The following is a 15,354-nucleotide window of genomic DNA, read 5'->3' as shown; positions in this document are numbered from 1 at the left end:
ACTGAAAATTGTAGAAAATAAAAAACTCTCTTGACTAGATTTCCCAGTAGATCATACCATCTTATCCAGACTGGGTTCATTTTCTGCCAGGTGATCCAACTGGTCATCTTGTGTTTAACTGCTGCCTTAATCTTTCATGTCTTCATACTCAAAACTGGCCACCTTCACACATATTCTTACCTGAGCTGTTAAGAAGTATAAGACTTTACAAGATTAGCTTCCACATTTTCTTTCTTCAATACATCAAAATGATTTTGAACTGATTCCTCCTCTCTATAAAAAATACTTAAAATATCTTTAATATACCTCTACTTTCTAGTGTTAAAAAAGTGACATCAATTATTAGAGTTAATTTCCCCAACTATGCTCTTGATTACCTCCAATCCTAACTTCTCACGTCTTTACCAATCTTCTCAATCTTTTTTTAATTTCCAGTGCCTCCTTTTGCTGACTATAGCTATGTTCAGATCTCACCTGTAATGGAAGAAAACAAAACACAAAACCAAAATCCTTTTTTTTGACCCCATTATTATTATACCTATTAACCATGAGCTTTTCTTGCCTTTTGTATTCAATGGAACATTTACTGAAACAGTATTCTATTTTATTACATATTTATTCCTTAAGCCCTGACAACCTAATTTCAGTCTCTACCACTTTCCAGAAACTACTGTCTTAAATGTCAGTGAAGGATGAAATAATCATTAAACCTCATAGTCTTTCCTCAGGCATCCTCTCTGATCACATTCCAGCATGTTCCAGTAAATTCCAGTTTTCTTCTCTGACATTGTGAAAACTTCTACCTATTTAACTTCTTCCTCTTTGCAGTTCCTGATCAATACCTTATCTACTCCCAGAGTTCTCTGTAAGTTCTTTCACGGACACTGATTCTTCTCCCACACTCCATTCTTGTATTATTTCTCATTTCTTATTGTATATTTCTCCTGCACAATGAATTGGATGTCAAATTTAACTTATCTGCAATGGAGCTTGTCATTCCCACTGACTCCCTTCATATCTCAGCTGTTTCTTGTAACTTCCTTGTTTTTGATCAGTAGTGCCTTTCTTTAAGACACCAGTGGATTCCTAATTCCTCTTTGCATCTCCCATATTTGGAGAAGAGAAAGCAAGGCACTGTGATTTACATACACTATCTCATTTAATCCCCACAGCAATTCATATTTCATATATAAATAAAGTAAGACCCGAAGTGGTAGGGTGAGTTGCCTAATGTTTCAGAGCTGTCTAGGGATGGGAACCATGTCTGCTGGACACTGAAATTCATATGCTTTTCAGTGTGTAACAGAATGAAGACTCTTAAACAGCAGTGTATCCTGAATCAACAAAGAAATATTCAATTATGTTTGCTATTGTATTTATTAAGGACGGAATGAAGACAAAAATATATCTTAGAAAGACTGTGAACCTTCAACAAGAGATGAAAGTAATAAAGATTTTCTGTTAGACTTTGTGTTATTAAAATGGTGTTAACCAGAATAACTTCTTTCCCAAATTCCTCAATCAAAGTTATGTTATATACTGAGCTGTATGGTTGTATTATATACTAAACTGGGTATATATTTACTAATATCTTTCATGTTGAGGTCAGGGTTAGAAATAGGTTTGGGTTTTTTTTTTTAAGTATGTATTATTAATTAGATATTTATCAATGCTAAACTCAACTCAACATTTAAAGAGAATTCTTACCTCTTGGGCTTCAGAGCTACGTTAAGTTTGATAACTGAGACAGAAGAATCTAAAGTTAAAGGGAGATCAGTAGCAGCAGTTAGATTATAGTGTGGAAATGTCCTATAGGTGTGCAGAGTGGGAAATTACGTGAGAGCCTGTAAGTATGGATTGTATTCTGGGCAAATGATGCATCCTCATCAGGCAATTGCGCACTGAACAACTGTCGATTAAGTACCATTTTATCCAATTTAGACCTAATGAACTTGGTAGACGAGATCCCTGCTGGATTAAGGAGCAATCAGAGTCTTATTTTGGGTTCTGTGCCATCTAGGTCAAGAAGTTTCCAAAGTGTTGTGTATATTTACTTGGTACAAGAATGACACAACTTTCTTATCCTTCCTTCTGTTAATCCCTTAACAAATATTTATGGAATATTATTTGTGCTGTAGGGAGTTTCCATTGGTGAGTGGTAGATAGTGAAATAAAAGACTTAGAAAACTGTTCCTTGCCTCTGAGGAGTTTTAGTTCCATTTTTGCTAGTTTTCCTGAATTAGTCTGAATGACAGTTTTTTTTCTAATCAAAAGGATAAAAAGAATTTTGTTTGAGTCTAAAGACAAAGTAACTCCTCTAGCAAGAAGATTGATGAAAGGTCTTTAATAAGAGGGAAAAGGAATGAAGACGTGAGGATGTGTTTTGACTCTGTACTCAGTCTCACCTACCTCAGAGGTGCAATGACACTGGTTTTATTTGGAACTTTCAGGAAGGGGTCCGGATCACCATTTTGCAGGAAATGCGAAGGATGTGTCAGAAGAAGCCCATGTCTGCCTGCCCTGCAGGGAGGGCTGCCCCTACTGTGCTGATGACAGCCCCTGCTTTGTCCAGGAGGATAAGTACTTGCGACTTGCTATCATCTCCTTCCAAGCCCTGTGTGTGCTGCTCGACTGCGTGAGCATGCTGGTGCTCTACCGCTTTCGCAAAGCAAAGGTAAACCCAGGTACCCTGGTTACCTTTCTCTTTATTATGAAAGGTACCTTTCTTTTTATTCTGGACTGACCTCTTCTTTCCTTTTTTTTTTTTTTTTTTACATCTTTATTGGAGTATAATTGCTTTACAATGGTGTGTTAGTTTCTGCTTTATAACAAAGCGAATCAGTTATACATATACATATGTTCCCATATCTCTTCCCTCTTGCGTCTCCCTCCCTCCCACCCTCCCTATCCCACCCCTCCAGGTGGTCACAGAGCACCGAGCTGATCTCCCTGTGCTATGCAACTGCTTCCCACTAGCTATCTGTTTTACGTTTGGTAGCGTATATATGTCCATGCCACTCTCTCACTTTGTCACAGCTTACCCTTCCCCCTCCTCATATCCTCAAGTCCATTCTCTAGTACGTCTGTGTCTTTATTCCTGCCTTACCCCTAGGTTCTTCATGACATTTTTCTTTTTTCTTAAATTCCATAAATATGTGTTAGCATACTGTATCTGTCTTTCTCTTTCTGACTTACTTCACTCTGTATGACAGACTCTAGGTCCATCCACCTCATTACAGATAGCTCAATTTCGTTGCTTTTTATGGCTGAGTAATATTCCATTGTATATATGTGCCACATCTTCTTTATCCATTCATCCGATGATGGACACTTAGGTTGTTTCCATCTCCTGGATATTGTAAATAGAGCTGCAATGAACATTTTGGTACATGACTCTTTTTGAATTATGGTTTTCTCAGGGTATATGCCCAGTAGTGGGATTGCTGGGTCATATGGTAGTTCTATTTTTAGTTTTTTAAGGAACCTCCATACTGTTCTCCATAGTGGCTGTACCAATTCACATTCTACCAGCAGTGCAAGAGTGTTCCCTTTTGTCCACACCCTCTCCAGCATTTACTGTTTCTAGATTTTTTGATGATGGCCATTCTGACTGGTGTGAGATGATATCTCATAAGCAGAAGTCTTTCTATAATATGATTGGACTAGAGTGTGAAAGCTATATTCTTCAGCTTCGCAGGAGAAATAGGAATTGAAAATGTGAAACTTTATTATAGCGTTTTCTTCTACAGAGTGTTTCTCCCTGTTTACCCTGAAGCTCAAGTACCTCATTGCCTTAAAGGACTCTTTTACATCATCTCTTCAGACTCTAGAAGAACTTATTTTGCCAGTTCCCAATATATTGTTAATTTTTTCCTAGGTAGAAAGCTTTATGATATTTATTGTATTTCATTTTAATTTCTCTTAGCCATATTTGAAGAGGGTAAATGGACTCATCTGTTTCTGAGCACATTCTACTTTGAAGAATGAATTTATTCATGACCATACATATGGTCTTGCATCAGTATCCCAGAATGATAGTGGTCCTGCACAGAGCTTATATGGCTTTTGAGAGAGGCTGTCCTTTGGTTCTGTTCTGAGGAATCAGAGAGTAGTATAACCATTTGTATGCTTCTGAGTTGGGGGTGGACGAAATACCAAAATATTCAGGGCAAAGCTATCTGGGAGCTGTCTTTAGTTGGTCACCCAATTAACTGTATGCAGCTGGTGTTGTGTCAGATTTGTGGTTCTGTTGCTTTCAGAAGCGTATTTGTGCCATTGAAAAGAAAAACAAAACTTGAAGTTTCCACCTTTTCTGAATTTGTATGACCCCTTCGTGTTAGCACAGTTGTAGAGATTGGTTTAGATTACAGAACTCATTGAAAGTATAAAGTGTTCCCATTAGAAATTAAGAAAAGAAAACAACTCTCTGTGAATGGCATGTGTTACAAAGCCTCAAATTAACATTAAAAAAAACCCACCTCTTTTGAGATTCTAGGAGAATGTATCCATTATGTTAATGTTATAGACTTTAATAGTTATTTTAAATAGTTTCATTAACAGAAGCATACAACAAATTAGAATCAAACTTTGTATCAGCAAGAAAGGTGCAAACTGGCAAATTGCTCTTCATTTAACCAATACTTGTCATTCTTTTGCAACAAAATATGTATTATATGTTAGATTGTATATATAATAAAGTAGCTGGCCAATGGAATTGGGAAATATCTAACCACTGTTACCTAGATAAAATTAATTGCTTATTAAAAAGCCTATCACTGGCAGAGCAGGTAGAATTGAAAGGTCTATTTAATAAACTGCTCTGAAGTATCTCTATATAATGTAATTCATTTACACAGTGGATACCACAAAATTCTTTATGAATTTTAATTGATTTTAATCATTAATGATTGTTGTGCTAAATTGAGTTAGTGATATATGACGGTAGAATATTACACAGGATATTAAGAAACTAAGATAGTGCTTGCTAGACCAATGTCTTAATCTATAGTAATGTTACTTAACATTTCTAAAGTTATTAACCTTTTGAATTTCTCTGCACCTTCATATGAAATGCTGCTTTACAGGGCTATCATGAGAATAGATATCTTTACATGTCGTTTGGTGAAATTTCTGTAGATACAAAGTAGTTGGAATACGTAAATTAGACATTATCTAGTTTTAAGATGGTCACCTTTTGAAGAATCAGTTGGTTTTCACAGAATGTGACATAAGGGGGAGATATTTTTAGGAAAGAAGTTTAAAAAGTCAGTGAACATAGGTCTCACATGTTCACTGTTTCATGAAATTTTATCTTCCTATTTCAATTACCAAAAGCAATGGATTAATTGTAAAAGCGATAAACCATTTCCAGGATAGAGATGGCATGTTTAGGGCATGTAGACTTTGGCTTTGCCTTTTAAAGTTTTCACATGTCTTTGCAACATTTCTTTGGATTAAGCAAAAAACTGATGACCCCTCTTGGAGCAAAGTTGATGTTTTCCTTATGAGTTTCCCATTACATTCTTTACCCACTGATAATTAAAAGAACAAAAACCACATAATCGGTCAGTGTACATCTATTCTGACAAAAGAGGAAAAAACCTTAGTAGCAATATAGAAGTAACATTGCGGACAAGTGTGCAGACTCTGGAACCAGATAATTTAGTCTAATTATGAGTATTTTAAGTTAAATGAGGTTTGCTCATGCCTAAAATACCAACTCTGCAGTTGGTAGGTACCAACAATCATTGGTCGAAGGTTAGTTTAACATTTTATCATTTTAAACAACACAAACTAGATTCTGCTATATTTTGGGGTGAGGCTGGTGATACAGTGCCACAAAGAGTAAATTAAATTTTACTCTGCACAAACATTTAGAGACATAACTATATACATTTTCCTTTGTGCCCTGGGTTAAAGATTAAATCTGTCAATAAACTGTGAGTGATTTTAAACCCAGTAAGTTCTTCTAAAGCAACAGCAATTTTTACAACAGTATTTTAAAGATTCTGAATATTAAATATTTGGAACTTATTTCTATTTTTATTTTTTTTACCAAATATTATGACAAGTCACATCTTTTTCTATTAGCTATTTTGAAGAGAGAGCATAGTTTCTTACAGCTTAATAATGTGAAGTGTTAGTACAATTTATTTTCAAGTGAAAATTTGAAAGAAGGTACACTGGAACAGCAGCTTATTCCACTTCTGAAAATAATCTTTTGCTTGATTTATTCTTAGTAAATTTTAGCATGTTTGGTTTGAGGTTAGTGGTTTGGAAAAAATAGTGATAGTCATTTTTTAAAGTGAACATACTGCAGTTTGTATTTTCCCTTCCAGGCCTGTAATAGTTCTTTTTTTAAATTAGAAATTAATTGACAGGTGATTTTATAACTGCTCATTTTTGGTTTGGAAAATCAGATGTGTTAATGTAGAGTGTGGCTGAAATTCTACTAGGCTAATTATGATGTTTTATTGCTTTTTTTGTTGAAAAAAAGGGAGATGTATTACTTTTTTATTGTGGTATAATATACGTAACATAAAACTTACCATTTTCTACCATCTTTAAGTGTACAATTAAGTGGCATTAAGTACATTCACATCACTGTGCAACCATCACCACTATTCATTTCCAGAACTTTTGCATCATCCCAAACCAAACTCTGTAACCATTAAACAGTTCCCTATTCCCCTAATCCCTGGTAACCTTTATTCTACTTTCTGCCCCTATAAATTTGTTTTTTCAGAGTACCTCATATATAAGTGGATACACTATTTGTCCTTTTGTTTTTGGCTTATTTCACCTAGCATAATGTTTTAAAGGTTTACCTATGTTTTAGCATGTATCAGAATTTCATTTCTTTTAATTGATGAATAATATTCCATTGTGTGTATTTACCACATTTCATTTATCTGTTGAAAGAGTTGTTTCTACCTTTTGGTTATTGTAAATAATGCTATTGTGAACATTGGTGTACAAGTATTTGGTTGAGTCCCCGATTTCAGTTATTTGTATATAACCTAGGAGTAGAATTGTTGAATCACACAGTCATTCTGTGTTTAACTTTTTGAGGAACTACCCAACTGTTTTCCACAGAGGCCAGACCATTTGATATTTTCACCAACAATTCATGAGGGTTCCAATTCCTTCACATCCTCACTAATACTTGTTATTTTCTGTTTTTGTTTTTGTTTTATAATAGCCATCCTAATGAATCTGAAGTGAATTCTCATTGTGGTTTTGATTTGCATTTTCCTAGATATTAGTGGCAGTTGAGCATCTTTTCATGTGCTTATTGGTATATCTTCTTTGCAGAAATGTCTCTTCAGGTCTTTTGTTCACTTTTGAATTGGTTGTTCATTGCTGAGTTGTAGGAGTTCTTTATGTATTCTGAATATTACACTTATCACATAGATGATTTGCAAATATTTTCTCCCATCCTATGGGTTGTCTTTTCATTATCTTGATAGTGTCCTTTGATGCCCCAAAGTTTTAAATTTTGATAAAGTCCAGTTTACCTACGTTTTCTTTGGTTGCCTGTACTTTTGGTGTCATATCTGAGAAATCATTGCCAAAGCGAATACCATGAAGCTTTCCTGCTGTGTTTTTTTTCTAGGATTTTAATAGTTTTAGGCCTTTTATCAGACTTCAATCCATTTTTAGTTAATTTTTGTATATGTTGTAAGTTAAGGGCCCAACTTCATTCTTTTGCATTTGGATGCCTAGTTTTCTCAGCACTATTTGTTGAAGAGAATATCTTTTCCCCCTTGTGTGGTCTTGGCACTCTTATCAAAGATCATTTTACCACACACATGTGCGTTTATTTCTGGGCTCTCTATGCTGTTCCATTTGGTCTATGCCTTTATGTCAGGATCACACTGTTTTGATTACTGTAGCTTTGTAGTAAGTTTTGAAATTAGGAAGTGTGAGGCCTCCAAATTTATTCTTCTTTTCAAGGTCGTTTTGGGTCCCTTAAGATTCATGGAATTTTCATGAATTTTAGGATGTGTTTTTCTATTTATGGGAGGGAGGTGCAGCATAATACATGAAAAGGAGTAGAATGGTTAGAAACCAGGAGCTAGTACCTTCAATGCAGCTAGCTATAGGGGCATTTATGGAAGTTCCATAGTGGTTTACAAATTTTTTTCTTAAACCTTGTTCTAATACTGGCTAACTACTACACTCAACGTAAGATGATGTTGTATATTTCTGGCAATTTATGGTAGACAATATTTCCCTCAATTTCCATTTTCCTAAGGGCTACAATGTTGATCTTCACTCTTACCAGACATTTTAACTCTACTGAACTAATAAAATATCACACAGTATCACAACAATAATATTTCACTCCCCTTTACTGAATATGAATGAGAAATTTGGTACTTTTATTTTTCCTCATTTCCCCCTTCCCATTTTATTAACATTTAATCTATGATTAATTTGCATCAATTTTTCAGTAAGACCCATCATTAGTTTCAAAGGAAAAGCACTTCTTTAATATATTTTGGCTCTCACTACATTTAAATTTATCATTTAATCTTCTTCCTAGATGTTTATTTGGTTTAGTTACTTATCATAAGACCTTTCCAAATGTGGTTTTTTGTCTTTAAATTCTGACTTTTGACTAATCTTTTATCATTATTAGATATCTATATCTTCAAATAGTTTGTTTGGAAAACGGTAGTTTTGTACCTATGTTACATCTGAACTCCCACCCACCGACTGTGGCTTTTACAGGACATCCCCTTGGCTAGGGGGAGCACTTGGGGATTACTGTCTTTTTCTTTTAAAGCTCTACTATTGCTGCTTCATTTATCTTTTAGAACTGAACATTTTGGACAATTTCCAGGATTGCCCACTTTTTGTCTCTTATGGAACAAAATCTCCCATCTGAATGCTTATTGACTTCTTTCTTTACTTTTACCATCATAATATGGTCCTTCATTGCGTTTGCAAAAAATATGATCCAAACTCTCAAATTTCAGACTGAGCTTTCTTCTGATACTGGGAAGTCTCTTGTGTGTTAGTTCGTATGTTACCTCTTCTGCTCTAGTTTTTCTAGGCTTCTCTTTTAGGACTTCCTGTTAAATATAGGTTGGGTCTCCAGACTTTCTTTTTTAAAATGTTCTCACTGTATTGTATTTTAAATGTTTCCTCTATGTTTTGAGAAGCTATTTAAGTTTGTCTTCTATTTTACTCTTCCAGTTTTTAGCGCTGTCTAAGCTGCTGTACCCTACCTTCCTGATATTCTAAAATCCAACTGTTTTTAATCTCTGTACAATTGTTCCTTACGTTTTACCTCCGTTTTTGCAAAGGTTCGGGGTCAGAAAGCTTGAGGCAAATCCTAGTGATTTCATATTCTAGTTATGTGATCCTAAGGTTGCATAGCTATATACCTAATCAGCAAGTCACTTAGTCTCTCTCAATGGCTTTTATCTTATGTAAAAATGGGGACATTCAAGAATTTGGAAAACAACAACAGCAATAGTGTATGTACTCTAAAATCAAGGCTGATTCATGTAGTAAGCAGTTCGGGGGGGTATTGAATCTACAAATAGGAAGCTTGTCATACTAGCTAATGTGAGATAAATTTTTTTATGTCTTATGTGTATGTAAGGACTCATTCATTGAAAGGATTTCTGGACCATTCTAAGAGTTACCAAAGGGGAAAGTATCAAAACTTAATTCTACACTTTTGTTCTTGTGGGGGGGTAAGAAGAATTAAGTAAAAAGTTATATCATTTGTAATGGAATGGTTGATTTTGTAACATGATGCCTTGATATTATTTGCAAAATTTTTTCTTTCCATGAAATATATTTAAACATATATATGAAGAGACTTGAAGTGCTAGGCTTGAAAGTTAGAGAAGTATAATCATGCTTTCTGAATTAACACTCAAATGATCTTCTTTAGGACATAAGAAGGCTGAAAAGGCCCAGCCACAGCATTACAATTAGGTGCAGGGCAGCATGTGATCAAGGAAGCATACGCTAAGCTAAGCATCTCTATTCCAAACATTAATGCCACTCTGCCCAAAGTGTTAGGGCTTCACACATTTTAGTCTTGAAAGATTTCCAGGCTTTAAAGCCTTCCTATTTAAAATACAGATACTGTGTAAGTAAGATTAGTCATCGTTCTAATGATGAGTGGGGCTTGAGCTAAAACACAATTGCCACCTCCCATCAGTTTATTGGAGCACTGTGTTAAAAAGGGTTCCGATGCAGCAAATGGATTTATTCTGAGAAGTGATTGTTTTATTGGCTAACTTTAGCAGCCATAGGTATTATCAGGGAAACTAATGACATATGTACCACATGTTTGTCACTCCTTGACTAGGAGTTTCAGGCTCAGGGGACAAGTGAAGGAAGAAAAACTACCGATATAGGATGTTGGAGGGCCTTCGTGGTAAGCACGGCCATAAAACCGTTTTGTCTAGGGATGACCCACTTCCTAAAGAATTATATCAAAATTCAGGGTTTCTACAGGTGATGAACTGCTCTGTCTATTCAAGATATAATGGATTTACTAGGAGTTATCCCATTCCATAATTTACTAGCCAGTTCTCAAGTAGTTTGAACTTGACGCAGTCTGAAATGTATTTTGACGGGTGCTTTTCCCTAAATATTTAAAGGCAAGTGTATTTCAAATAGAATGTAATGCTTTCAACTCTTATTCATTTTTACTTTTCCTCTGAGAAATATGTGTGGTGTATATTAATACAAGTGCCCTAAGAAATTTGATCTTAAAAAATTATGGCCTTTATTCCAGCACACAACTTGTATCCCCCAATGTATTTTGTTAACATGAAAATATTTTATGAGCTCTGAGTAGCGCTTAGTCTCCCAGCTCAAGTTTAGAGTTTCAACTCTTTTTTTCCTCTTGTTACTGTGGAAATTATTTAACTCGTTTGTAGGTTACCTTTCCTTAAAGCTACTTTTATTAGCGGTAAGGACTGTCTACTTTTTCTGGTCACTAGGCTTTCGAATTGTAAAGGGTGAGCTTTAGGACTAAGTCTAGCATTTAAACAATTAAAACAAAATTAAAAAGCAAATTGGAGAAAAGTGTTTTGGTACAATATGATAGTGAAGGATTAACATTCTTACTCTACAAACAGACAAAACCCTCTTAGGAATCAATATGAAATAGAAAAATATCCAATAGAAAAATAGGCAGAGAATATCCATCAGCAGTTTGTAAAACAACAACAACATAAAATATATATACTCTATATCCATGAGTAATAACAAAAGGCAAGTGAAAACAATGACATGTACTTTTATAACAATAATAATTCTCTGTGTTGGCGAAGATGTTAGCAACTAGGTGTTCCCATACATTGCTGATGGTTGTGTAAATTGGTAGAAACTTTTGGATGAGGTTTGGGATTATGTGTAATAAACATAAACATGCACAGTAGTTTCAATTCTAGAAGTCTGTACTAAAGAAATCATACAGGTGCACAAGGACTTACAAATATAGTCATAGGTGTATGTATGTGCATCATAGTGCTATTTATAGTACAAACAAACTGGGAACAATTAAGTGTTCAAAATTGGGTTAGGTCATCCATGCGTTTAAATATGGGGCCATAAAAGTGATCGTGTAGAATACTAAATGATGGGAGAAAATGGTTTTGATATAGTTACTTAGTTCATCAGCACATTTCCACCGTTTTTTGAAGTTTTATTTTAGTACTCTCCATTTTTCATCTTTCCCTCTCTCCTCTTCTTCTCATTCTATCCTTTTCTGCCTGCCTCCCTCCATTCCTTCTTTCCATTCATCATCCATCTGCTGAGCATCTATTGAGTGCTTGGAACTATTACCCATACTGGGAATGCAGTGCTGAACAGGACAAATAATATCTGTGCTCTTACGGAGTTGATATTCCAGTGGGGGCTGGTAGTCATAGACAATAAAAGAGAAATAAAGAAGAATGTATCAGGTGGCTAGCAAGTGCTGTGATCAGAGTGAAATATATAAAACAATAGGCTGTGACTTTGGAGTAGAATTCTTATGGCCACCATGTAAGTTGGTATTATCCTCATTTTATATTTGAATAAGCAAAAGCATAGAGAATTTAGGAAACCCATTCATTGTTACTTAGGGAATCTAGGATTACCAGTTCAGGACTTTATAACTCATTTTTGCTCTTAACTACTGTGCTATACTATCTGTCATATGTTTACAGTGCAATTTTTTCTTAAATTTTAAAAAGTAGACCTCGCCAACTCTGGCCCCAATGTAGTAATCCAAGTTCTAGGCCTGCATGCATCCTTCGTTTTTCCTCATACCCTTATGCCTTATCAAAACTTTACATGTCCTATGTGTCATTCTTGCTAGGTGCCTACTAGTTAACTGAATAAATCAAGTTCTTACGTGGTACCATTTAAATGGATTTATATGTTCCTTGTCTCTGCTCATTTGTGTTACTACACAGTCTTGCAATTTTTTTTTTTAAGTTGACTCACAGGACACTTCCTTTTTCCTTTTGGCTGTGTGGGCTCTTCATTGTGGCGCATGGGCTTCTCTATAGAGTGGCGTGCGGGCTCCAGAGCCCACAGGCTCAGTAGTGGCGATGCAGGGGCTTAGTTGCCCCTCGGCATGTGGGATCTTAGTTCCCCAACCAGGGATCGAACCCGTGTCCCCTGCATTGGAAAGTGGATTCTTAACCACTGAACCACCAGAGAAGTCCCCAGTTTTGCACTGTAATGGCATCCTTTAATGCTTTAACCCAAGGAGCAACTCATATGTAATGATTTAGGGGTATGTGTGTATATGTGTGTATGTGTATGAATGTATATGAATGTCAGGGTGGTGGTTAGGGTACATATGGGAAAACAAATAGTTTAGCTGAAGAGATTTCTTTCTTTCTGTGCTTCTTAAGAAATATCATTTAAATAACTTCCTACTCCATCCGGTGGCAGTGGCACTAATTATGAGTTACAAAGAACAGCTAGAGTGAATATAACATATTTGTGTATGCCTTAAGAGACATAAAATGCTTAATGATTACCAAAGCTCCATTCCTGTTTTGAGACACTTACATTTACTTATGCTTATTTGAGTGGTAAAGCCAGTTACATATGAGGTATGCTAAAAATAACTTTAAAAATTAATGTACTAGTATACTGAATTGCTTGCCAGTTGAAAAATATTCTGAGAGACCAATCTGTCTTTTCTAAATTCCTTAGATCTTCATTTTTAAAGCCCATTCAAGTATCTTGTAGGCAAAGTACTTCGCACAATTATAAACTAAGGCCTTTAGTAACTATTCCATGAACATTTAGCTAGATTTTAAAAGATGATTTTGATACTGGCTTGCCCATGAGAGGCTCACAATCTAAAGGGGAAATGAATATAAGGAAATATAAGGTATATGAAAACAAGTACTACAGGTTGTTGAGTGCTTAGCAGGGCAGTAGGGAATAGTCTTTAAGGTCATAGGCTCCAGAGTCCCTTTATGTAGGTGCCTCTCCTGACCTCACACAAAGGAGTTCCTCAACCTTAGGTTAAGTTACCAGCCTCTCTTTGTCTCAGTTTCCTTTTCTGTAATATGGGGACAATAATAATAAATCTAATAATAATGAGTCTCATAATAATAAATCTCATAGGGTTATGGTAAAGATTAAAGTATGTGGAATGCTTATAAACTTATTACAGCTAATGACGTGTGGAAAATGCTCAGTAAATATGAGCCATTAATGGGGGTATGTGCAGAATATGACAGCATAAAATAAGAGTGGTTGAGGGTGGTGTGAGAAGACTTCCAAGAAGATGGGACACATGGGAAGAATCTTGAAAAGTGCATTTCACTGGTCAGATGGATAGGAGGTAAGAGGGACAGGCTAGGCAGAGAGACAAACATGTATGCAAAGACATTACAGAGCCCAGGATACATTCAGGGAAGCTGAAATATTTCAGTATGAATCCTGAAAAGCCTGACGAAGCATTGTGGACTTTATCCTATAGGCACTTGAGATAAATTGTGGAGCCGGCAAAGGCTGTTAGACATATGGGTCTGGCACCATAGAAGCAAACTTGGAAGTCACTCACTCATTTATTCAATGTTTTTTGAGGGTGCACTGAGTTCCCAGGCATTGCTTATGGATAGTGAACAAAACAGGATGGTCTGTGATCCTATGATTGGAGTTCAAAATCTTGTGGGGCAAAGATAAGTGAGTAAATAAATTAGTAAGTGCTGGTAAGTACTGTGAAGGAAAGTAACAGAGTAAAATGAGGGAGGATAATGGGGTTGGGAAGACTGTTTAGGAGGATGTCCCAGAGTCAGTGTCATTTAATCTGAGGTCTCAAGGATAACCAGGAGGCAGAGAACAAGGACAGGAGAGTATTCCAGGAAGCGAAAAACCACATCTTTAAGGTACCAATGTGTGAAGAAGCTTGGAGTGTTCTAGGAAGTGAAGGAGGCCAGTATGGCTAGCGAATCATAGCAGAGTGGAGAGAGATGAACTCAGAGAGAGTCAGGTGCCAGGCATTCAGAGTTCTATAGGCCAGAGTGAAGTGTGTTATTTTATTTGAAGTGCAGTCAGAAGCCAATGAAGGATTTGAAGCAGAGGGATAAATGCTCTCATTTAGGTATTAAATGAATTTCTCTAGGTGCTCTGCAGAGAATAGTAAGGGGCAATGTAAAAGTGGGGGCAATGATAAGAGGCCTATTGAATTAGTCTAGGTAAGAGACAGCGGTGGCCCTGGGATGGAGATGAGTGCCTGATTTGAGATACATTTGGAGATAGAATTGACAGGACCTGCTGATGAACTTGATGTGAGAGGTGAAGAAAAAACAAAAATCAAATTTGGTGAAGAAAAAACAAAAATCAAATTTGATCCCTTCAGGTTTATAGCTTGAGGAACTGGGTAAAGAGTGGTGCTATAGGACTTCTCTGGTGGTGCAGTGGTTAAGAATCTGCCTCCCAATGCAGGGGACACGGGTTCGAGCCCTGGTCCAGGAAGATCCCACATGCCGCGAAGCAACTAACCCATGAACCACAACTACTGAGCCTGTGCTCTAGAGCCTGCGAGCCACAACTACTGAGCCCGCATGCCTAGAGCCCGTGTCCAGCAACAAGAGAGGCCACTGCAATGAGAAGCCCGCACACCACTATGAAGAGTAGCCCCTGCTTACCACGACCAGAGAAAGCTTGTGCGCAGCAAATGAAGACCCAACGCAGCCAAAAATAATTAAATAATTTTTTTAAAAAAAAGTGGTGCTGTCTACTAAAATTAAGAAAATAAAAAAAAAAAAAAAAAAAGAAAATATGGGGACTTCCCTGGCGGTCCAGTGGTTAAGACTCTGAGCTTCCACTGCAGGGGGAGCAGGTTCGATCCCGGGATGGGGC

At 36.3% G+C, this 15,354-nt stretch overlaps 1 protein-coding gene across 1 annotated transcript in view; it reads left to right on the top strand.

Annotated features, from left to right (window-relative positions):
* The window catches only part of GPR158 (G protein-coupled receptor 158), a 317,648-nt gene that overhangs the window by 163,229 nt on the left and 139,065 nt on the right, over nt 1–15,354 (top strand). Inside the window, exon 4 of the mRNA XM_032623641.1 lies at nt 2,451–2,674. Coding sequence (XP_032479532.1) covers nt 2,451–2,674 — 224 coding nt within the window. The remainder of the gene's footprint in view (nt 1–2,450; nt 2,675–15,354) is intronic.

This window comes from Phocoena sinus, chromosome 2, assembly GCF_008692025.1.
Source record: "Phocoena sinus isolate mPhoSin1 chromosome 2, mPhoSin1.pri, whole genome shotgun sequence".
Taxonomy (NCBI): domain Eukaryota; kingdom Metazoa; phylum Chordata; class Mammalia; order Artiodactyla; family Phocoenidae; genus Phocoena; species Phocoena sinus.
This window is presented reverse-complemented; position numbering and strand designations above follow the sequence as displayed.